This window comes from Electrophorus electricus, chromosome 25, assembly GCF_041902795.1.
Source record: "Electrophorus electricus isolate QZ-2024a chromosome 25, ASM4190279v1, whole genome shotgun sequence".
Lineage (NCBI taxonomy): Eukaryota > Metazoa > Chordata > Actinopteri > Gymnotiformes > Gymnotidae > Electrophorus > Electrophorus electricus.
The window spans coordinates 11,631,810-11,657,500 of NC_137521.1; the positions used below are offsets into that span (position 1 = coordinate 11,631,810).

General features: G+C 40.8%; 1 protein-coding gene across 1 annotated transcript in view; it reads right to left on the reverse strand.

The window, feature by feature from the left end:
- Nucleotides 1-3,121: 3,121 nt before the first annotated feature.
- cacna1ea (calcium channel, voltage-dependent, R type, alpha 1E subunit a) overlaps nucleotides 3,122-25,691 on the reverse strand; it is a 136,244-nt gene continuing 113,674 nt past the window's right edge. The window contains exons 33-49 of the mRNA XM_081707591.1: nucleotides 25,621-25,691; nucleotides 25,415-25,495; nucleotides 21,132-21,248; nucleotides 20,745-20,810; nucleotides 20,510-20,601; nucleotides 19,458-19,623; nucleotides 19,223-19,350; nucleotides 16,352-16,448; nucleotides 15,326-15,431; nucleotides 14,961-15,068; nucleotides 13,341-13,441; nucleotides 12,749-12,855; nucleotides 11,668-11,914; nucleotides 9,648-9,776; nucleotides 7,359-7,500; nucleotides 6,742-6,923; nucleotides 3,122-5,860 (exon numbers count right to left, since the gene is read on the reverse strand). The exon at nucleotides 25,621-25,691 is cut by the window's right edge and continues 40 nt beyond it. Coding sequence (XP_081563717.1) covers nucleotides 5,330-5,860; nucleotides 6,742-6,923; nucleotides 7,359-7,500; nucleotides 9,648-9,776; nucleotides 11,668-11,914; nucleotides 12,749-12,855; nucleotides 13,341-13,441; nucleotides 14,961-15,068; nucleotides 15,326-15,431; nucleotides 16,352-16,448; nucleotides 19,223-19,350; nucleotides 19,458-19,623; nucleotides 20,510-20,601; nucleotides 20,745-20,810; nucleotides 21,132-21,248; nucleotides 25,415-25,495; nucleotides 25,621-25,691 — 2,471 coding nt within the window. The 3' untranslated portion in view covers nucleotides 3,122-5,329. The remainder of the gene's footprint in view (nucleotides 5,861-6,741; nucleotides 6,924-7,358; nucleotides 7,501-9,647; nucleotides 9,777-11,667; nucleotides 11,915-12,748; nucleotides 12,856-13,340; nucleotides 13,442-14,960; nucleotides 15,069-15,325; nucleotides 15,432-16,351; nucleotides 16,449-19,222; nucleotides 19,351-19,457; nucleotides 19,624-20,509; nucleotides 20,602-20,744; nucleotides 20,811-21,131; nucleotides 21,249-25,414; nucleotides 25,496-25,620) is intronic.

Below are 25,691 nucleotides of genomic sequence, written 5' to 3' on the forward strand. Positions count from 1 at the left end.
TCCTTACAGCTTACATTTCCACAACAGCTGATCCAAATGTTGGTCAGGAGTAAGACCCTTGTTCTTGCAGACCCTAACACTAACCATAACTGTAACCCTCCACCATAACATTTGCTTGGAGAACTTTCCCAAAGTCAACAATATTCGCCGGCTCATTCCAGCCACTTCCCGCTGCCAGAGTGCTGAATTCTCTGGCATATCAAGATACAGGATAATTGCCCTGATGTAACTTCAACAATAAGTCCCCACATGTTCAGCCCCCATGAGTGAGATCAATCACAGCACTAAGCTCAGACATAAATTGATCATATGTAGTCGTTTTGATCTGTGATCAGACCGTGGTAACCCAGGGTAACGCTTTGTTGGCATTGATCTTAGCCATTTGGTTTTGTTGTTCTATCTGATGTTAAGACAAGGAAGTCAGCATTTGTAAAAGAAACCTTCAATCGCCCTCTGATGTTTGCCCAACAAAAGCCCCTGAGGCATCCCATCTCTGCATGATAGGCAAGGCATTCTGTATCGCAACAGGAATAAAATGGGCTTTACTTATATCAGGGGCAATCCCAGACATAATCCAAACACAAATGAAGGACAAAGCCAGCAATGAACAAACACCAATAGACATGAGATCCAAGAGAGTACTTATACATGCAGAGGTCAGTAATGATAAACCAAAACACAAACAGAAGTACAAGGGGGCTAAGACCAAGACTAAGAGCCAGAGAACAAGATACAAGCAGGAGTCCAAACATCAAGGCAGTCCAGACCAACCACTCAGTATGCAATGTTAACATGGCAATACCTCAAAGAGGAAGTATCGGAAACAAGCTTAAGTAGAGCATTCTGGTAATTGTAAGACAGGAGGGAGGGCAGCATATCCTGAAGACATTTTGCCTTCAACTAGTCAGACTTGATGGCTGAGTGGGAGAAGCAGGTTGACTATTCATCTAGTTATCATTTGTGATACTGTATAGGATTATGTGAAGTACAAATACTAATAGTATATACAGGACCAACAGGACCATATTCAGGAGTTAGCAAATTTCCTCCCTAATCTAGTCACTCTAGTAGAAAGAGCTATTATTGTTGGTGACTTCAACAGTCACTTAGATGGTGCCCAAGACCCTCTGAGATCAGCCCTTAGTTCTATATTAAAATCAATTGGTTTCACCCAGTATATAAGAGAACCCACACACTCTGGTAGACATATGCTTGATTTAGTACTGACATATGGTGTAGACATAGAGAACAGTCTTAGTACCCCAGTCTTATGCCATCTGAGACCATTCCCTCATTTCATTTGAACCACATATGAGCCATGATATAGTAACCTTGCCTTCCTATCATACCAGATGAACAATCACATCAACCACTGCATCTAGATTAACCGCAAATCTCCCAGACTCATCATTTCTGACTGGGATACACTCAAACCTCACAGAACTTGATCAAATGACTGAATGCTTAGAATCAGTATTTCACTACATTTATGGCATTTAGCTCATGCTTTTTATTAAAAAAAAAAAAAAAAAAAAAAAAAAAGCTTACAATTATTAGTAAAACTTGAGCAATTAAGAGTTAAGGGCCTTGCTCAGGGGCAACCTGGCACTTCTGATTACAAGTCAAGTACCTTAACCACTGAGCTACCACTGCCCTACACAATCACTATCACTATCAGTAGTGCCTGTTGTTGGCCAGAAAAGAATGCCTGATTTAATGGACAGGACAGCCGGACAAACCTCCCCCTAGAAGTGGGATGGGATATAGTGGACCAATTAACAACCATCCAACTTGAAACATATATGACACCATTCAACATGCTCGATTTGGCATTATAGCTTTCTCAGTGCTCAGATTGCTTTCAGGGTATTTAATCTGTATGTGGAACTGGGGTCTTAGGTGGGGTGAGGGGCAACATAGCACAAGAACACCCCTAGGCCCCATAAGAATGGGGCCCAATCCCAAAAAGTGTATACCGGTACTTACTCCAGGCAGGCTCATTGGTCAGTATTCTTCTCCCCTATCCAGTTCACCATGACCTACTGGCCAGGGTCAGAGAATAATAAGGCAGACCTAGTTCTGGAAGAAAACAAGCAGCTTTGGGAGAGAACACTTTTCAGCCTTTAAGAGGAAGTTGTACCCATGATGAGGGGACTCTCCAGTCTGTCAGCTGGGAGACCGTATGTGGGTAGCCACCAAAGGTGACTATATGGGAGGCAACAGAATGTGGGCCCTTACACCATTCAAAGATGCATCATCGAGGTCACATATCAGGTCGACTTTCCTTTGAGTAGCAGAGCATCATTAGCCTTTCATGCATCAACTCTGAAACCTGTGGTTGCAGGGCTTCTGGAGGTTGCTGGAGGCACTACTACTCCTCCATCCCAACTCGATGTTAAATGATGGTCCGCCTACACTGACTTACCTGCTGGAGTCCAGGAGACCTTGGTGTCAACTCCAGTACCTGGTGAACTGGGAAGGGAGTAGCACAGAGAGGAGCCGGTGCCAGTCAGTCAGATCCTGGATCTCTGTGCTCACAGTGCTAACCCTAACCCTAATCCTAGTCCTTTCAGTGCTAACCCTAACCCTAATCCTAGTGCTCTCAGTGCTAACCCTAACCCTAATCCTAGTGCTCTCAGTGCTAACCCTAACCCTAGTGCTCAGTGCTCACCCTAACCCTGGTGCTCAGTGCTAAGATTAACCCTAAACCTAGTGCTCAGTGCTAACCCTAAACCTAGTGCTCAGTGCTAACCTTAACCCTAAACCTAGTGCTCAGTGCTAACCTTAACTCTAAACCTAGTGCTCAGTGCTAACCTTAACCCTAAACCTAGTGCTTAGTGCTAACCTTAACCATAAACCTAGTGCTCAGTGCTAATCTTAACCCTAAACCTAGTGCTTAGTGCTAACCTTAACTCTAAACCTAGTGCTCAGTGCTAACCTTAACCCTGGAAGATACATCATACTCTCAAACTCCTCACCACTGATGGCTGTAGCATCATTAGTATTTGAACTTGATCTAACCTATAGACTACAATCTGAATTAATGATCAGCAAATTAAAACACACAAATTGATGTGAACCTCATGTGCTCCTTTCCATATACATTTAAAAACACACAATGTCAGGAAAACCTAAATTGTTTTATTAACCAGCAATACTTACTTGATGGGCACAAAGCAAAACTGCTTCACAAAACAAAATGGAATGAATATCAGACACTCATCTAAACCTAACCCCTGACCCTGGAACAAACTGTTCAATACGTTCAGCATTTCCTTTAATTCATATATAACCCACATATTTTAACACCAGTATGCTCTTCTACGCAACATTGTCAGGTGCAGGCAGGAACCTTTTCACATTTCACACATTGACCCCAGATCAGAACATGTGCATCAGAACATGTACCCAATATGCCCCATTTCAGAACATTTCAGAAACAAATTACAACAAAATATGATACAGAAACATACTTTTGGGGAAGCTGTTCTTTATCTGTTTGGATTTAAAGTAACCCAGTAGTACTTAGATGTTTGATATGTTAATTAAATATTTACCCTACAGTCACTTAAAATCCTGTGCCACTTACATTCCTACTTCCTATACAGTGCTGAAGGATTAACAAGATTAAAGCCATTAAACTATCATTCTATTAACTTTTCTCTCTAACTGCACTAGTATCCCACTGTTTCTTTCACAGATTTAATACGACGTCAAAATAATGCACACGGCAGTTTGTTACTGAAGTGACTGCGCATCTGCTCAAGTGTTTCCGTCAGACTTTGACTGAAAGGTTTCAGCCACATTACTTCACCTTATTCACTGACTTTTACTTGCAGACTTACAGCTTTTTTGCTGTCCCTGAATTTGTCTTTTGTGTGAAAACATTAATTGGTTTTGGGATTATGGGAATGTAGGTACTGACATTTATTTGTGCCTGGAGGCTACCAGCGCACACTTGTCATAGTAACACACTGAACTGAAACTCTACCAGGAGTGGAGAACTACTGCACAGTCCTGTTCAGCAGTACTTTACAGCCCTATTTACTCATTGGTAAGGAAACGATGTCCCCATCAATGGAAGTTTAGGGTTGAAAACGAGGCATAACAAGGACATGAGTGCTGTAATTCACCATTACACAGAGGGCTGTGTGGTAGAATCGGCAGTGTTGCTGTGTGTCTCCGTTCACCAGGCAACGGTAAACTGCGCTCACATAAGCACTTCAACACTGGTGATTTACCATGCACGTGAAGCATGACCTCTTAGAAATACTTTTCAGTACATGTATAAAGGATGCTATAACATGTATAAAGATGATATCACATATATAAAGATATTGTGTCAGTGTTTCACAAAAGAGCACATTTAAGACACTTTACCTTATTTACAGGAGAACATGGCTTATAGACTCTGCAGTACATAAAATAGGTTTAAAGTGTTCTGTTTCATTTTGTTCAAGATCATCTTTCATCCAGCTATGAGTTCCCAAGCTATTAATTTGGACAAGATGCTTCCCAGCTAGCAAAGTCAAATTTGTAGTTAAAGGGGTGTTTTACTGATCCTCTCTAATAATTCGATCACTGAAGCCTGTTGAACATACAGTCTACGTATGAAAGCTTGCTTCTCTCCACAAACCCCACAGCATATAGCCAAAGAGCAGGACCATGCCCCATCCTTCAGTCTCAACACTGTCCCCACCCCACAGAGCCTCTCAGCACTACGCACACACACACGCACACACACACACACACACACACACACACACACACGCACGCATGCACACACACACGCGCACACGCACACAAACTTCTTGGCTGTGGAGAGCTACTGATGGAGCTTAATATGATTAAAGATGGACAGTCTGAGTGAGTTGTTATGGTCCTTTGACCAAAGAGCTTTAGTATTTATAATGTGACATTCGAAGTTCTTGGTGTCTTAATGTCCTGCTCTGTATTTGGGGTCAGGAGAGGTAGTACAACAATATACTGGGCTCCAAAACAGGCTTTGTGTATAGCCCATCATTTGACCACCTGCTTATGTTAACTGATAATACTAAACCTTTTAATCTGTGTGTTTTTCATACTGTTTGCAATGCATACCAAACACTTTAAACCATGAGGAAAAGCTCCAAAACAAGCTATGATATACAAAATATTGTTTTTTTTTAGTTTATAGCTGGGTGGCAAAGTTCTCAGATGTCCAGTTTCACCTGTCATTCACAGATACACAACATGCAGAACCAACATCAGGCTAATGAGCAAATGAGAAGTCATGTGACTCAGACATCACGTTAATCAGGGTGCTGCCTCAGCTCTGCTCTCTGTGCTTCTAGCAGCGTTCGTCCTCGTCAGAGTCACTGAGGAGCTCACAGCCTGATGCTCCTGCAGTGGCCTGTGCCAGGCGCTTGCGGAAATGCCCATTTGGCAACTGCCAGGAGTGCCGTGCCTCTGGGGCATAGCTGACGGTGCTGGCATGACCCAGACTTGTTGCTATGGCAGCTTCAAAGGTGAGAGTCTCCTCTGGGCAGCTGGAGTCTGGGCTGTTGAAATCCTTGTGCATTGGCAGGTAGGGCTCTGAGATTAGGCGCTGTGGAGAAGCCTGGGTAACCAAGGCCTGGCTATCTGAGGTTCCTGGGGCTGCGCCACATGGAGGAGGCTCACCCTGCTGAGATGGCTCCTGCCCCTCTCCTACAGGCTGGGCTCTTGACTTGCTGTCATCTTCTGCTGGATGGACACGAGACACAAGTGGCGAGTAGGAGATGTGTGGGCGTGGTCCAGAGGGGGTCTGAGGAAGCTGCCGCCGCCCTCTAGGGGTGCCTGTGTCTGAAATGGAGTGTACAGGACTTCCTGAAATGTCACTCTAGAAACAAAGGAAGAAGGCATAAATATAGTCAGAGCAGTGTGTAGAGTGGCAGTAGTAAGTTGCTGGCAGTAATGTGAAGTGGCAATAATGTGTAGAGTGGCAGCAGTGTGTCGGTTGGCAGCAGTGTGTCGAGTGGCAGTAGTGTGTAGAGTGGCAGTAAAAAGTGGCAATAATGTGTATTGTGGCAGCAGTGTGTATGTGGCAGCAGTGTGTTGAGTGGCAGCAGTGTGTAGTGTGACAGCAGTGTGTAGAGTGGCAGCAGTGTGTAGAGTGGCAGTAGCATGTGGAGTGGCAGTAGCATGAAGAGTGGCAGTAGTGTGTCGAGTAAGATGAACGCGAAGATTTAAGAACCAACATGATGTTTCTTCTTTTTCTGTAGTGAGAAATCTGCATTTCAAATTAACCAATTGGTTTCTTTCTTTTTCATTCAGAAGACTATTACAGTAATAAACCCTACTTGAAATAAAGGTATTGATGATTTTCTTATGGTGCTTTTTTTAATAACAATTTTTATTTTGGATATTTTTTTTGGTAACAAAATATGGAATTATTAAGTGCTTTCAAAACTAAAACTAAAATCAGATTCCTTTAGTGAAGTCAAGTTTATTTATATAGCACTTTTTTCTACTTTTTACAATGCTTTTGTGTTGTTATTAAGACTCTGAGGTTAGGAAACCTTTTGATTTGAGTGCTCTGGATTCAAGATGACCTAGCTACTAAGAATGAGAATTATTTTTATATGAATATGTACATAGTGTTGGCAGTTTATGAATTTGAAAATAGTGTTATCTATTTATGAACGTGTCTCTAGTGTTATCTGTACAATGATTATGTATTGTGTTCTTGGCGAGAATTTGTGTGCTTATGTCTGTCTTCACCTGTCTGTGTGGAGTGTGTGTTCTCCCTTCACTGGGTGACCTTGAGTGGGGTGTCTCCTGTGCCGTTGTCTGGCTTCTGTCCTCAGAGTTGCAGCGAGATGGATCAGGAGACAGCAGGTGCCTCCTCTCCTTAGAACGTCCCCTCTCCCTGCTCAAAGGCTCTCTCGGGTTGGACCCGACACCTATGCACACACACAGGTGTGTGCACGCACACACAAATAATGCCAATGCTTATAGGCTATTTGTGCATTTTTCTGTACTATGTTAGATTTAAACTCTAAAGGTTTGGTAACCAAATGGTTTTGTAACCAAAACATGCATACCTGACATTTAAGACACAGCTTACATACAGGCACTTGCTGTTGTTAGTCTGCTAAATGCTCAGTATTTAGTGTTGCACAGTTCACACCACCTGTGTTTAAGTTTATAAGTGTAAAACGTATACAAGCACCCTGTCACCCTGCACATCTGTAGACTTGCATATATGAAACAGCATTTTTTTGTTACAAGAACACCTGATAAACACCTTCAAATATAATACTCTTCCTGTTTATATGTTTCCTTTGCAAAGAAAATATCAGTAACTTTTTGCATATTATGGACTAGTTGTGTGTCACCTCTGAAGCTCCTTTGTCGGGGTCTCTCCAGGTGGTCAGGACTAACCCTCTCCAAGGAGAACGCTTCCTGCCAAACGCCGTTGACACACTGATCACCGATGGTAGAGAACGAACGCTTTATAAGCTTGCTCTCTGAGCTTGTCTGCAAATCACACACATACATGCAATCTGTATACACATGCACACACGACATGTAGTAAACATGAAATATGTATATACAGACACATACAAGAAACATGGAGTTAACATGCAATATGTATACACAGACACACAAGATTAAACATGCAACAATCAACAGTTTGAAAAACAACAATCATACCCCCATTTCTAACTTTGAATGAACACCACAATGATGAAGACAAAAAGAACATCAGAATAAAACTCTGGCATGTTGAATTTAGTAGCCTAATTCCTGATATTAATTATACCACACTTGTGATCAAGCTGTCAAGCACTACTGTACAAATGTGAGTCCAGGTCTCAGAACTAAATTCACCAGAAACAACACAGCTTTGGGCAAACTTTAGAAAAGACTTTAGAAAAGCAGCTTTTCTAAAACGTATCCATACTATGGGGTTCCAGACTACCATTGTCCCCTTTGACCTCTAGCAAAGCCCTTGAAACAGAGCTGCAGTAACTTGGAACAGCTGTGGACAACAGAAAATAAAACACTTACTAATTTCAGTATACCACTGGCGATATCCAATAGAGAAAAGTGAGACTATATTCTACACAAAATATATTCACTTGACTCACAACATTAAATAAAATCACAACTGCCAAATTCTTAGAAAACACAGCAAGTGTTACCTGATCACAGACTAGTTCCAGAGAGTTTATTTATTTGCCACTATTTCTAATGATGAATGCAATTTCTCAGAAATACTGAAACAGATCAAAACTAACAGGTAATTATTGGTAGCATGTTTTCACACCCTCTGAATGGTACCATGCAATTTCACTAGTCTGTTTAATGATAAATAAGCAACTTATGGATATTACATGTCCATTAGATCCCAGAATAACTGCCTATAACTGTCTCAGTTCATCCGTAGAATCACAGGAGACAGTGGAGACATGAGACTGTTTCCCTCCCCCCCCCCCCCCAGTACAAATGTTGGCAATAAAATAGGATTCCTCTTTTGAACTTTGAATTTTTTTGCATTTGCTCATTGATGAGTATTTTATGGGAATTTTAGCTAGAATCAACAAAACAGTTTATAGTAAATATTTTAACTTTATGAAATACACACTGAATGGCCACTTTATTACAGACACCCATCTATTAGCATATTAGTGTTCAGGCTGTTCTACCTCCTTGCAGAGATGCTCTATAGGATTAAAATCTGGAGACTGTGAAGGCCAGAGAGGCAAAGAAAACCATGTTTCTGGGAGAAGTCCATGACTATACGACCCTTGTGTCATGGTAAATTGGCCTGCTAGAACACATCCTTCTGCCACAGGGCAAACAGCTGGCATGAAAGGATGAATTTGGTTGGCTACTATACATAGATAAGCCCTACTGTCCAACATCCATCACCAGGTATCAGAGGACCCAGGGTGTGCCAAGAGAACATTCCCCACACCATCACTCCACCTCCACCAGCCTTAACCTTTGACAGGAAGGGCTCATCCATTCATGCTACTTGCGCCAAATTCTGGCATTCCGATCAACATGGTGCAACAGAAACCTGGATTCTTATGACCAGGCGATGTTTGAAGGTTCATTTGGAGTTGTTCAGTTCGTCTGATTTTCTAATGTGGATTCACACTGAAACTGATCCACTGAAAACCTTATTTTATGTTGTCTCCATACAGGCAAGCTCCATTCATTAAAGGACATGTCTCTAATAAAGACACAAAGCCATTCAGTGTATACTTTTTATGATGCAAATTCATTAATATGCTTCATTACATACTGTAAATCAAAGCAGGGAACGTTCACGCATTTACAAAACAGCTTTCAGGCCAGCCCAAAAAGGTCACCTTCTTACACCAGCCCAAACACAGATCTCATTAGGGCTGTCCAAACACAGCCCTCATCAGACCGGCCCAATCACAACTCTCATCAGACCCATGATCATGGCCATCAGACTATTTGCCATACAGATGACAGATCAGATCCTTATGCTGTCATGTGAATCAGTGCTGAACATCAGATGTTTGCTGCATGTAATGCTACTGCTGATGTCACTGCTAAAGCCGCAGTTAACGCGCACTATGTTGAAAATGTTGGGGACAGACTGAGAGAAAGATAAGGCTAGGCTGAGCTAATACAGGCTGCAGTACCTGGGGCTCTCCAGCCAGTCGAGGCATGGAGGAGGCTCGGAGCGACACGCCTCTCCCTGGTACCTGCAGGGCAGCAGTCTGCCTGTTAGTGGAGCACAGCAAGGGGCTAAAGTCTCTGTGCTCTGGGACCTATGCAGTTAAAGAGAGAGAGAAGGCAGGAGGATGGAGGGAGACATTGTCTAAAAAAAAAAAGACATTAACAATGTCGTTACCACAGGCCTCCAGCAGCGGACCACAGCCCATCGCATTGTGCTGTAATCCCAACCAAATGAACACCTCTATGACTACTGTCATATTTCACACAAGGGCAAAAACACAACTGTTTTACACTCCCTGTCATGAGCAGAAAGGCGCATATGATAGATTAGGGGTAAAGAAGCAGGCAGAGGGATGACTAGCCATCCATGTTTAACTAAATAATATAATTATTCGGTTTCAATACCAGCCGCGCAAGTTAAATTAAATAATGCAATTAATCAGTTTAAATACCAGCAATACATGTTTAATTAAATTATTTAATTAATCAGTTTAAACACCAGCCATACATGTTTTATTAAATAATTTAATTTATCTGCTTAAATACCAGCCGTACGTTTTATTAAATAATTTAATTTATCTGCTTAAATACCAGCCGTACATGTTTAATTATATAATTTAATTAATCGGTTTAAATACCAGCTGTATATGATTAATAGCTCTCTCACAACATTGTCATGTACTTTGGGTAAGGTCATTCTTCACCATTGATCCATCACAGTATCCATCTATCTGGCATTTGTTATACTTAATTATGATTTTCATATTTTCATCTCATGAACAGGCACCAGCTCCTGGTTTGTAGCTTGCGGTCTGAAAGTCTTATGTGTATAGTGATTGTTTATGTGAATAGTGATCTTTAGTGATCTTTGTTTATGTGTAAAGTGATCTTTGTTCATATGTGTATAGTGATTGTTTATGTGTATAGTGATCTTTTCCTAGTCTTACTGCATGCAATTTTCTGGAAGGAACTGGAGCTCAAGAAGAGGAAGGATTCACTCAGAACTCAATATAGTCATTATATTGAAATATTATCTATTTCCCTGCATTTTAGGGAAACAATGGCTATTTTTGTTTGCATATGCGCAAAACGCATGTGTGTGTCGTTCATTGGCTATAAAATGTTTAAATACACACAGGTGACAGTGGAGACAGCAAGCTAAGAGTTGGCATGTGTGTAGTGTCCGTTTGGTGTGTCAGTAGCCTAACACTGCTTCTACTATTCAAGGCCTTCTCACAAATTTGGTTAGCTGTATCAGTTGTTGAATACAAGTAGCACCTGAGCTCTTCACGAGTGCAGACCCCAGGAGCAGATCTGGTGGTCACTGATGTCTCCTTGGAACAAAAAACTGAACAAAAAACTGCACAAAGCCTGAATTTAGGACAAATAGTTAAATCTCAACACTAAGGGTGTACAGAATAGAACTTTTAAAAGATCATCCAAAATGTATTTGAGATCACGGTAAATTTGCTGCATTGTACAGAAACTTCCATTACAGTTAAACAATCTAATATTCACTTTGTTTTGACTTTTTTCTCTGTTTATATGTTACTATTGTGTCTTTTGCCTCAATTATACTGCTGCACCTATACTTCACCATGTTATACTTTGTTAACACCTACATCTCCCGTCCAGCATGAATACAACGTTCTCTTATCCTAACATCACTGACTGAGCTTGTGTTAGACGTTAGTCTTAGCCCTACACACACACACACAATAACAAATGGAAACTTTACAACCTCAGTCAAGGACTGTGAGCAATTTTAAGACAGTTTACATGGAGGAACATGTGTACAAAGTACTAAATGAAGTGGCACCAACATTAACATGTTTTTTTCACAATTGCTTTGTCTTTGAACAAAGGAATCGCATTATAGTTTTATAATTTTCTTACGGTACTGAACACAGAAAATGTAGGATGAGTGTATTGTATGGGAGGTGTTTTGTATGCATAATTTAAGGGATGTGGTTACAGCTGTACCGTGCTGGGAAGGAGCTCGGGGCAATAGTGAGATGGACAGTCTTCCTCCATGAGTTGGGGGCAATAGTGAGATGGACAGTCTTCCTCCATGAGTTGGGGGCAATAGTGAGATGGACAGTCTTCCTCCATGAGTTGGGGGCAATAGTGAGATGGACAGTCTTCCTCCATGAGCTGCCCAGGGGCCACAGGGGACATAAAGAGCTCCTGAGGGGAGATGGGGCCCAAGGCAACAAAACCACCCCTGGTTCTGATGAGAAAACAGAAATGCACATTACATTCCCAAAAGAAAATTCCATGTTGAAACATTTTGCTGGGAAACTATTACCTACAGAACATTCTCAAAGATTCTGGAAAATGCTAGTGGTTCCCGGTCCCAGTTGTGGTGTTTACAGGGTGTATTAACTCAGGGAGTATATAACTCATAAGATCCTTAATGAGTCCTAATCCAAACTAATTAAAACTACCACAATCAAATTAACCCCAATTCAGGCTAATTAACCCTATCACTAACTTAAGATTATTAACCCTAAGACAATATAATTAACCTTAACCCTAACCCACATTAATTAAGAAGCCCTTTAGGGCCTCTCAGGTGTGTTAGAACAGACAAAACACTACGAAGGAAAATTTTATATATGTGTGTATATATATGTGTGTGTGTGTGTATATATATATATATATATATATATATATATATATATATATATATATATATATATATATATATATATATATATATATATATATATATATATATATATGTGTGTATGTATATGTGTGTGTGTGTATATATATATATATATATATATATATATATGTGTGTGTGTGTGTATATATATATGTGTATGTATATGTGTGTGTATATATATATATATGTGTATGTATATGTGTGTGTATATTATATATATATATATATATATATATATATATATATATATATATATATATATATATATATATATATATATATATACATATATATATATAAAAAAGGCAGTACTCCCCCATCCACACACACACTCCCCTATCACAAACACACTACCCCAGCCACACACAGAGACACACACACACTGTTAATTACAGTGCAGATCCTGCGCTGTGTGTAAGGAAGGGCAGTGCTTTGGCGCTGCAGAGAATGTCCTGCGGAAGAGACGAGGCATCCATGCGTTGGAACATTGGAGCGTGTTTCTGCAGAGGAAGCAGCAGGCAGGAGTTAGTGTGTTAACCCTCAACCAGCAGCTGATCAAACGTATGAGCTCAGGGGGCCTCAGGTGTGAGTGTAGTGTGCTGAAGGCTAAAAAGACCAAACAATCTGATACAGTGCTGAAAAGATCATCTTACTGCAAAAGGAAGTTACAGTAGGCAGTGGACAGTGATTAAGCACTTCTAACTCGTACACTGACAGAGCCTCACCTGTGTATTCAGCGACAGAACCTCACCTGTGTATTTAGTGACAGAACCTCACCTGTGTATTCAGCGACAGAACCTCACCTGTGTATTTAGTGACAGAACCTCACCTGTGTATTTAGTGACAGAGTCTCACCTGTGTATTTAGTGACAGAACCTCACCTGTGTATTTAGTGACAGAACCTCACCTGTGTATTTAGTGACAGAGTCTCACCTGTGTATTCAGCAACAGAACCTCACCTGTGTATTTAGTGACAGAGTCTCACCTGCTCCTCCAGCTGCTGACGAAGCTTCTTGGCTTTACTCTGTTTGTAGTAGTCCATGATCATCATGGCTGCATATATCTTCCCAATAGTCATGTCACTGGCTGCAGGAAAACACCAAACAGACCAAGACTAGTTAAAAATGAAACATTTCAATGAAAGTTCATTTTATATCTTTTTCAAAATTGAACTTTTTAAAGTGTAATATTTCAGCACATTATAGTACACAAAAACTGAGGCATCACAAAAAACCTCAATGCACATGATGGCAGGTGCCAGAACAGCTAATGGACACGATATGGGACAGGATACAACCCTAAAGGACTAAGTGAAATGGTATCCGCCCCCTCTGTGCTGCGAGTCTAGCTCCGCCCCCTCTGTGCTGAGAGTCTAGCTCCACCTCCTCTGTGCTGAGAGACTAGCCCCGCCCCCTCTGTGCTGAGATACTAGCCCCGCCCCCTCCGTGCTGAGATACTAGCCCCGCCCCCTCCGTGCTTCGAGTCTAGCCCCGCCCCCTCCGTGCTGCGAGTCTAGCTCTGCCCCCTCCATGCTGAGAGTCCAGCTCCGCCCCCTCTGTGCTGAGAGTCTAGCTCCGCCCCCTCCGTGCTGAGAGTCTAGCTCCGCCCCCTCCGTGCTGAGAGTCTAGCTCTGCCTCCTCTGTGCTGAGGGACTAGCCCCGCCCCCTCCCTGCTGCGAGTCTAGGTCCGCCCCCTCTGTGCTGAGAGTCTAGGTCCGCCCCCTCTGTGACTGTTTTAGTCTTCCTTACGCCATTTCCTTATTTAGGGTGTATTCACACACAGTGCTTTAATGTGCTGAAAAAAATGTATAAAATATATTCACACCATTAACATACCCATAAATAATACTAGATAGCAAGACAGAAGATATTCACACCATTAACATACCCATGAATAATACTAGCTAGCAAGCCAGAAGATATTCACACCATTAACATTCTCATGAATAATACTAGCTAGCAAGCCAGAAGATATTCACACCATTAACATACCCATGAATAATACTAGCTAGCAAGACAGAAGATATTCACACCATTAACATACCCATGAATAATACTAGCTAGCAAGCCAGAAGATATTCACACCATTAACATACCCATGAATAATACTAGCTAGCAAGACAGAAGATATTCACACCATTAACATACCCATGAATAATACTAGACAGAAGATATTCATACCATTAACATACCCATGAATAATACTAGCTAGCAAGACAGAAGATATTCACACCATTAACATAAACCCACAGTGAGCAGCATGCTGTTACCTTAATACTGCCAATTTAACATACCAGTATAGTCTGACATGTCAGTATAGTTCCTTATACAGCTCATTAATGAAACTTGGCAGGTAACTGCTACTCTAGAGAAACAGCTACTCTCTACTAATCTTCCATTCTCTTGAGGAACTTGAGAAAACTGACACTTCCTACAAGAAAACAACTATTCTTCCAGAAACTGACAATCTCTTCAGAAAAAAATAGCTAAAATGTATCCAAGTATTTCATCACACTGGACATGAATATAACATGCATATCAGAAACAAAAACTGTTTTAATAAAACATGGCACTCTGCAGGTCAGGAACAGAGTCATGTCTCTCACCTTTGTGAATGGGCACAAGGAGGTCAAGTGTCTTCTGAGAAAGATGTGGCCAAATAATGCTGATCTCCTTCTGAAGCTCAATGTCCATTTGACCCCTGTCCTCACCGCCTGCACAAATGCACACAGGAGCACCATTAAGACTATGCAGGTCAGTAGTCTGGAAAAGGAAACATACAAAATCTAAACTTTTTGTAAATTGGAGAGAGTTAAAGTAGAACAACTGCAATCTCCCCCCACAAGTAAATCCACATTTACTGCTAGGCAGAGTATGGGATTAAATAAAGGGAGAGTGAATTTTTCACAATGTTGTGACAAATTACAGGGTGGGGCTGAGACGCTATCCACAGAAGGACTGAGACACTAACCTCGGGCGATCTTGACCTCTAACGCAGTGCGAATGAGAGCCATGAGGGTGGAGGTGAAGTGAACTGTCATCTCTACATCCACAGGCATATTCATCAGAACTAGCCTCTGAACACAGGCAGGTCACCACCGAGACAGAGCACACCAGGTCACCATGGAAACAAAGCACACCAGGTCACCCCAGAGACACAGTACAAATACAGAATGAGACAGAAGCAGTGACACACCCACAATTTAGCTAAACTCATGCTTATAAAACACACACAGCCGGGGGGAAGCTGTATAAACACGGGACCACGGCAAAGGCTGACAAATCCAAATAAAGTACAACACTGTATTTGAATATGTCATTAACATATCAGAGAACAGTAGGATGCAGACACACTGAAAGGAAGGGCTGACAAAGGCTGACTTCGCACAGACTACAGTAATTACACACAGGAGTGAGAAGTGCTGAGCATAAACACTATTTTGTCACGCTGTTTGTATCAGATGATAAAAGTCAAAGTGCAATTACAGTTCACTAATAAACACTACAGAAACAAAAAATGAATAACTACTGTTTACTTAAGATAATGAACAACAATGTCAACTCAATAAATTAATTTCTTTGTTGTCCACGAAAATGTGTTTGGTCCCATTTTACCATCAATGTGAGTGTACACTGGACCACTGCAGAATGAAATGCAGCCTGTAACCTACAGGTCTATAATATACAATCCTGTAATATACAGACCTATGAAATACAGACCTATAATATACATCCTTATAACTACAGGTCTATCCTATAATATACTGGCCTGTACTACACAGGCCTATAATATACAATCTTATTGTATTACAGGCATATATTATACAGGCCTATAATTACTCAATCCTATAAAATACAGGTCTACACTATACAGGCTTATAATTACAGGCTGCATCAAATATAATGATGTTCTGGATCTGAAAGTGGGCAGTGCACACCTACTGTAAACTGAACCAGTTATTTGTCTTTTGTAATCATGTTTCAGACTTCAGACTACCTTATAAGCCACTTTGGAGGGACATTTCTTGCCCAGCCCAAGCGGCGGAGACATGTAGGTCAGCATCTCGTACATATCAGTGTAGTGAATGCGGCCACTGGGGGGCAGCACCGAGGGGCATATGTTGTGGAGGAGGGGGTACAGGGAAGGAAGGCCATTTCCAAATGGAAGGGAAAGACACAACATGAACAGGAGAAAGAAAGGAAAGATAAAAGGAGAAAGGAAGAGGGTTATTATTGAAGGTATCAGTCACAAGGAAAACAGATTGAAAAGGAAAAAACTGAGGAAAAGCCATCTTGCGCTCTTTCTATGCCCCTTTAGCATAGAAACGCATGAGGAAATAAATCAGTAGGATGGAGAGACAGCCGCTGGGATCTGGGGGTGGAGGCATAGACCGCGCCGCCACAGGAACACAAACAGTGCTGCTGGATTCTGGATTTGCCACAGAGGGTTAGATGAAGCAGTCAAACATCTACAGTCATGTACAATATGAACTCTTGACCCAGGATAGACACAGAAAGCCTAAACCGCCACTGTCTGGCAGTGCCTGCCGAAATATGGCCCTTAGGCTTGATGTGCCTCAGATTTTCAGCCTTACAGAGCTGGACAGAGGCCAGTACGCTGTCTGTGTGCATGGAGGTTTTGGCTTTGCCTGTCTTTGGCCAGGAGCAGAGGTTGGCGCCTGACCAGAGAGGAGAGGGCGGGACCAGAGAACAGAGGGCGGGACCAGAGAGGGTGGGTTCAGAAGAAGGGAGAGTGAGGGTAGAGAGTAGCTATTCTGGGAAAAAAAGAAACAAGGATGAGGGGAGACATAAGTTGTGTGTGAGCCAAACCTTGCAAGCCACCCTGTAGGGGCAATTCTTCCCAAAACCCAGAGGGGGCGATATAGTGCGCACTACTTTGTACATCTCCTTATAGTGTATCCTTCCACTGGAAGAGGAAATGCAGGCTGTTAGCTGAGATACAACCTGGATATCACTGAACAGACTGGAGGAGGAAGGGATTTTTCAAGTCATTCATTCATTCATTCATTCATACATGTACTCTTTTTTTCTTAAATCATTCACGTGCTTGTTCTATTACTCTTTCACGTTTTTTTTGTTGTAACAAATCTGATTTAAAAAAAAATTTATTTAATACACTTTTTACATTTTTTAATTGTGCATTCAATTAATTATTAACTAGTAGTGTATACCTCTATGCAAACTTATTAAACCTATCTAAAAATTTATTATGACAGATTCTTCTGGAGACCCAGTGAGGTCATTTCTAGGATCTCGAGTGCAGAAACTTGCTTATTCCAGTTATGGCTCATGCTTAAAACAATTCAGTATTTTCTCAAGTACAGGAAGAACCCATAATATTTCTTGGCACACGAGACCATGCACACATCTGGGGAAATGAAGTATTCTGCTGAGAATAAATATTCAAAGCACTGCACTTGAAAAAGGCTGGAGCACCTGAATAGCACATTAGTTTCATACCAGAAAGACTATAAATAAAGGAACTTGCAGCTTTTAAATGTAACTTTCTAGAATCTGCTGCTGGCGATGGAGAGGCCATCTTTACCTTTACTGGAACCCAGTGGTGCCCATAGTGTAGTGAATTAAAAATTAAATGCATTTAAAAACCACCTAATCAGAGTCCAAAGGACCACAACAGTGAGTGAGTCTAAGTAGTGATAGTGGTGATCAAAACAGAGGAACATTCAGCGGTCAGTGTAATTCGTGAATAAAACACAGGAATGTGGGATGTTCAGCAGTTAGTGACAGCTGAGTTTCTGAAAACATAAAGGCTAATATAGAGTGAAGTTTGCTCACCACAGCACTGTTTCGGTAAACAAAGTTAATTTTTCAATAGTGCAGTATTTACAAATCATTTTGAATGCCAAAAGAATACTGCTTTTCATTAAGATATTCTATAAGTATTCTATAGTACTAGGATGGTCATTCATTCACATATAAGCATATTCTGGCACACAGGAAAACAAATGTGGCATGTGGTAACAAGATCAAAAATCAATTAAATATTAACAATATTAAACATACATCACAACGTTCTGTCAAACAGTAACTGGTTCAAAATGCATGGCATGTATTTCTTAATTATTTGCTAGGGTTACATATATAATTCTTCTCAGTAACGCATGATAATGGCACTTTCATTCATTGTGCTGCTGCTGAGACCAGATTTCCATCTTTGGGAACTACACACCTTACATAATAACTTAAATATAGTTAATGAATGATTTACAGCAGTTTCTGCATATTAGGCTGTGATTTTAATAACTGAATAAAAAAACTGTAAGACTTTCAGAAGTTAAAACTGCACTGCAGATCAGGGAGACTTACAGCAGAGAGCAGGGAGTTTCATCAGGCTAAATGTTCATTTCTTAGTAGTCTAAAAAGTAGGCTGTTGGGCCATTATTATTCTTTTCTAGTTTTTGGAACAACCACCAAAAATAAATAAATAAATAAATCACACATAAGAGAAAAATAACGTGTTATTAAAATAGTGTGTTACTCCCCAAAGGCTATAGTTTCTATAGTTTCTATAGTTTCTCTGTTACGCATGTCTTTGAATAACGTGTTATTAAAATAGTGTGTTACTCCCCAAAGGCTATAGTTTCTATAGTTTCTATAGTTTCTCTGCTACGCATGTCTTTGTATAACGTGTTATTAAAATAGTGTGTTACTCCCCAAAGGCTATAGTTTCTATAGTTTCTATAGTTTCTCTGTTACGCATGTCTTTGAATAACGTGTTGTTAAAATAGTGTGTTACTCCCCAAAGGCTATAGTTTCTATAGTTTCTATAGTTTCTCTGTTACGCATGTCTTTGAAGAGTACCAGCAAGGTCACACTCCCTTCTCACCAGGCAGCTCGATCATACTGTCCCCACATCCGCACAAACTCATCCAGGTGATGGGGACCCAAGATGGAAGAGTCACGCGTCAGGTATTCAAAATTATCCATAATGACAGCCACAAACAGATTCAGCATCTGCAAAGAGGGAGAGACAGAGAAAGAATGAGGTGTGTGGATGGAGGGAGACAGACGTGCGGACCGCCGCTGTGTTGGTTTAGTTTGCATTTCCACAGGCGTCTCACCAAGAAGGAGCTGAAGAAGATGAAGGAAACGAAGTAGACGTAGGCGAAGTCTGTGCCGCACGTGCCTCCAGGCTCAGTGGGAGGAGCCAGCGACGGGTCCGCCTCACACGCCTGCCTTCCTAAACATGACAGCATAATCTCCTGCCAAGACTCACCCGTCGCACTCCTACACACACCCACACACCCATCACACACACACACCCAACACACACAGAACATGCACAGATATACTCCAAACACACATACACACACACACCACAGACACACACATCCCCAGCATACACATACAAACACACATACATACACACACACACACACACACACACACACACACACACACACACACACACACACACACACACACACACACATACCCAACACACACAGAACATGCACAGATATACTCCAAACACACATACACACACACACCACAGACACACACATCCCCAGCATACACATACAAACACACACACATACACACACACACACACACACACACCCATCACACACACATACCCAACACACACAGAACATGCACAGATATACTCCAAACACACATACACACACACACCACAGACACACACATCCCCAGCATACACATACAAACACACACACACACACACACACACACACACACACACACACACACACACACACACACATACACACACACACCACAGACACACACATCCCCAGCATACACATACAAACACACATACACACACACACACACACACACACACACACACACAGCAAACATGCAAAATCCAAAACACGTGCACAGTCACATTAAACAAACATACACAAAATACACCAACGCCCAACACACTCAAAACATGCAACAAAACATACATAAGATACAAAACAAATACAAAATTACAAAAAACACACAAAACACATTTACAACACACTCAAACAAACACACACACACACACAAACAGGATAACACCACAATGCACTTAGGCACATATAGTGAAATACAACATTTTTACTATTACACATCCAAGCAAACACAACTGTACTTTTAACTGTACTTTTAATTGTACTTTTACCTGAACAATAACATTAGAGCACCAAAGAAAGTCTTGAAGTTGTTGTGCTGATTAATGTGTGTTTCCTCATTTAACTTGATGTTGCCAAAAACCTTCAGAGAAATTCCAGAACAAACAATAACAACTGGCAAGTAGCAGAACACTATAAAGAGCTCTAGGGTGCTCATATTCAAAACACTCATTCAGAACACTCATTTAAACCAGGATGTAGCTGGGCACAGAGCAGTGGTCTTACCTGCATCCCAATAATTGCATAGATGAAGAAGAGCATGGCAATAAGCAGACAGACATACGGCAGAGCCTGTAATGTGAAAGGTCAACCTGGGTTTAAATGACTATTACAATTTAAACCTTAAAAAAAAAAAAAAATTACATTTACATTTAGATGAGTTTAAAGTTGTTTTAGGGAGGTTTTCTTGTTCAAATGTTATAAAAATTTGTTTTCCAATGGCATAATCCATACATCTGAAAATAATTTTACAAACTCTAATGGGTATTATGTTCCATAATATATTTTTATAGTATAGTATATCATAATTCACCATACCCAGTAGAGAAATTACAAATGTACTACTACTACTACTAGTAGTAGTACTATTATTATTATAATAATGATTATTACCTTGAAGGACTGCACAAATGTCCACAGGAGGATCCGGATGGTATAGCCCTGCCTCAACAACTTTATGAGCCGTGCCGCTCTGAACAGCTTCAGGAAACTCATGTTAAAGGACGCAGACTACAGACCAAACACAACACATGAGAGATAGCACAGATTAATACAAAACAGGTGAGATAACACAGATTAATACAAAACACAATAGCACATAATACAGAACACGAGACATAAAGATGAATACAGAACATAATAGCACAGATTAATACAGAAAACAACAGCACAGATCAATACAGCACACGTGAGAGATAAAACAGATTAATACAGAACAGGTTAATACTGAACAATAGCACAGATTAATACATAACAAGTGAGAGATAGCAGAGATTAATACAGAACACGTTCTTTTGCAGCTGCTGAAATGTGCGCCCTGAGATGCCAGTTTATTACAGTACTGTGCAAGCCTTCCTCCTCTCTGTCACAGTCTCCAATACTTTGTACACTTGACACGTTATTTAAAACTCAACTGCTTCCATCACCTCCACTCCTTGCCACTAAACCTTTCCATCTCATTCACTCACATTTGTACTCTGCTTTACTGCTGCTACTTTTCATTCCCCATCTCTCCAACATGTACCTCCATCTCTCCAGACTCTGTTCAATTCTACTCTCACTGCAAATGACATCACCATTCGTGAACATCATAGTCCGTGGCGACTCCTGCCTAACCTTGTCTGTCAGCCTGTCCATGACCATTGCAAAGAAGAAAGGACTCAGAGCTGACCCTTGATGCACCCCCACTTCCACTTTAAATCTTTGTAACATACAAAGGATTCAGCCCTTCCTCTCACAGGAAGCTGCCCAGGTGCTTGTGTAGTCTCTGGTCATCTCCATACCCCTCCATACATGATGTCAATGTTCAAAGTGTGATCCGTTCCTCAAGTACTTCTAACCTCAAGTACAACTTGGCTTGAAACACCATGCTTCAAGTCTCAAGGAAGACAAGCATTGAGACTATTCTGTGTCCTCGCTCCCAAATGGCGGAACAAACTTCCACTGGCTGTCCAGACAGCAGAGTCCCTTGCTGTCTTCAAACACAGACTGAAGACCCATCTATTTGTGGAATATTTAGAATGGCCACTGATTCTGCACCTGTTGGGTAACCTAAATTCTAGCACATATAGTTTGATATTGTTTGTTATTGCACTTATCGTTCTCTGAGCTGTTTTGGACTTCTAGGTATCAGCACCGATCCCTGTATTTCTACAGTATTCTATTTCATTGGTATCTTGTACACTAACCTACTGTACTGGCTAGGATGCATTCTGTGAGTAAATGATGAGTAAATTGCTGTGGATAAGAGCATCTGATAAATGCCAAAAATGCAAATATAAATGTAAACCCATCTATCATTCCTACTGCACATATCAGTGGTGTCACACTGTCCTTATATATTTATCTTGCATCACCCTCACATAGTTTTCTGCTACTCCATTTCCTCATACAATGCCACATCTCCTCTCTCACCACCCTACCATAAGCTTTCTCCAGATCTACATTCACACAGTGCAGCTCTTCTGACTTTCCCTAAACTTCTCCATGAATACTTTGGGATGACGCCATATTCGTGGAATATTTAAATGACAACAGACCCAGCTCCTATATTGACTAACTAAATTAGTACTTATTGTAGGATATTGTTTATTACACTGATGTTGTCTAACTTATCATTGTTTAAGATAGATCTTATGTATTTTGTACTTCTAGGCATCAGCATTGATCCCTGTATCACTACAGCATTCTAGATCATTGTTATATTGGACTCTAACCTACTTTTGTAAATCGCTCTGGATAAGCGCGTCTAATGCTTCTAAATGTAAATGTAAATATTGCTGCTCACAAATCCTCCCCTCAATTCTCCTACTAACTTCTACTACTCTTCCCCAGATCTTCATGCTGTGGTTGATCAAGTTTATGCCTCTGTAGTTACTGCAGCTCTGCACATCAACCTTATTCTTAAAAATCAGAACCGTTATTCTTCTTCTTCCCACCTCGGGCATCCTCTTGCTTTCCAAGATTTTGTTAAACAATCCAGTTAAAAACTCCCCTGCCATCTCTCTGCTAATCCGAGGCACTCCCCGGTTCACAATCTCTGTCATTTAACCTTCTCTCTCTCTCTCATTTTCATCTAACATCGCTTCCTTAGCCTTCATCACATCTCTAATATATTCTCACCTTAATAGCGCATCTACTTGTACCCAAGTTTACTCTCTTCATCTCTTTGGAGATCCCAGTTGTTTTCAGCCAACCTATTCCTTCTTAAACTTTCCTGCACGTCCACATTCCACCACCCTTGTCTTCCTCTGTCCAGATGTCTCAACAAGTACCTTCCCTCACCCCTTTTACTGTCCTTTCCCAGCTTCTAGCTCCCCCTCACGACCCCCCCAGTGCTTGTTTCACTTCTTCCCTGAATTTCTTATTCCTTTAACTTCCACCATCTGATCCTTCATCCCACCCTCACTCTATTCCACGTCTTCACCTCCGAAGACGTTCAACAGACCACTGTTCCATGCTGTCTAACTGCACTCTCCCCTACCGCCACCTTACAATCTCCAACCTCTTTCAGGCCATTTCTCCTGCAAAGGATATATTGCACCTGTGTATACCTTCCCCTGCTCTTCTGTGTCACCTTGTGTTCCTCCTTCCTTTTAAAATGTGTTCACGGCAGCCATTTCCATTCTTTTTGCCTAGTCGACCACCTTCTGCCCTTCCTGTGCTTAACACTGCATCTACCCAACACCTCCTCATCACCTCCATTTCCTTCACCAACATGTCTAGTGAGTTCAGCTCCAATCAACAAACCCTCTCTAACGTTGCTCTAACTTGCACCAGGAATCTTCTGTCTCCTCCATTTCTGATTACCGTAAAGCTGCTTTGTGGCACCACCTGTTTTTAAACAAAGTCCTATAGAAATATATTAAAACTGAATTAAATACCTTTATTCTCTTTTACTTTGTCTTCTAAATCTTTGAAAGAAAACTATGTAGTCAATAATAATCATGTGGTTGCTCTTGATATAATCATTAATGCTATTCAATATTAAAACATTAAACCAGTCAATTTGCTTTGTCAAGGAGCAACACAACATAAGATAACCTCCCATAACATAACCTCCCATAACTTTAGACAATTAGTGTGTGGTCACTGATATCTATGCCATTCACCCCAGAGAGAAATGTGATTGTCATTTCTGTCACTGATTGTTGTCCTGGGGTCTCAATTTGGTCACATTCAGGATGATTTTCAGATATTAAAAATTATCTAACGTTTGAAAATAATGTATTTGATCTTGCTCATAATTTTGCTGAAATGTTACACTGAAACAAAAACATTTTGACTGAATAGCCTTTCATGCCTCATACAATTATGTGACATTGTCTACTTTCGATGTCAAGCTTGCATAAACATATAACAGAAGCGAAACATATTCTAGACAATACAATTTAAACATCAACATTCTTTGCAGTTTGACGAACCATGCCCACATGATAGAACCATGCCCACATGATAGAACCATGCCCACATGATAGTACCATGCCCACATGATAGTACCATGCCCACATGACAGAACTAGACTGTAGCAGAGTTTCAGTGTTCCACATCCTTAATCAGAATTCTGAAGAGGTTTTAAGGGGCATTTTAACAAATCATTAGATCACCACAGATCAAGGAAATGAATAAATGAAGAATACACCTTAAAGGTTTTGGGAATTAAATAATTAGTGTATAAAGCAGAAACACTGAGTATGTACTTCATTGTTTTGCTTTACACACATTTGTTTACATGTGCATAAGGTCTGCAAGATCTGTAAGTGAGTAGATCAAATAGAACCACTTGTTTTGTTTGTCTTTTGTTGTTTGTCGAATCAATTTTACTTTTCAAAAAAGTAGAAAAGGCATGAATACCTATTTAAAAGCCAACAGTAAGATGCACTGATTCCCATAGAGCACACGCAGTCATGCTGATGATAATACAAACACTCTCACTGAGAGTGTCTACCAAACGCTGTAAATGTAAGATGCTAGAATTTTCATTCTGACTAGATGCTAATAAAAGAAAATGGTTCGTTTTCCCAAACACAACGTAAGACAGGACCCTGATCAGTTCATCTCCAAGCACAAGTGAATCAATGTCAGTTTGAGGAACTGATGTTTTCAGAAACAGATCTCAGAATCAGATGTTCTAGATTATACTTGGTAAAACATATGGAAATCAGCAGTCATGTTACCTGCAGATCGACCACTATTTCTGTGATGCTCCCCAGGACTGTGATAAAGTCAAATATATTCCACGTGTCCCTGAAGTAATTCTGGAAGAAAATGAAATTATTTAAGGTGGCAAAATGATTCATTAAAGGGCCAAAAATTAAAATGAAGCAAGCTGCCATTTCCAGCATAAGTGTGTAGACTTGCATGTGTGTTGACTGCAACTCACCATAAAACCAAATGCTAGAATCTTGAGAACACACTCCACAGAGAATAGCACAGTAAAGGCTGTGTTTAGAT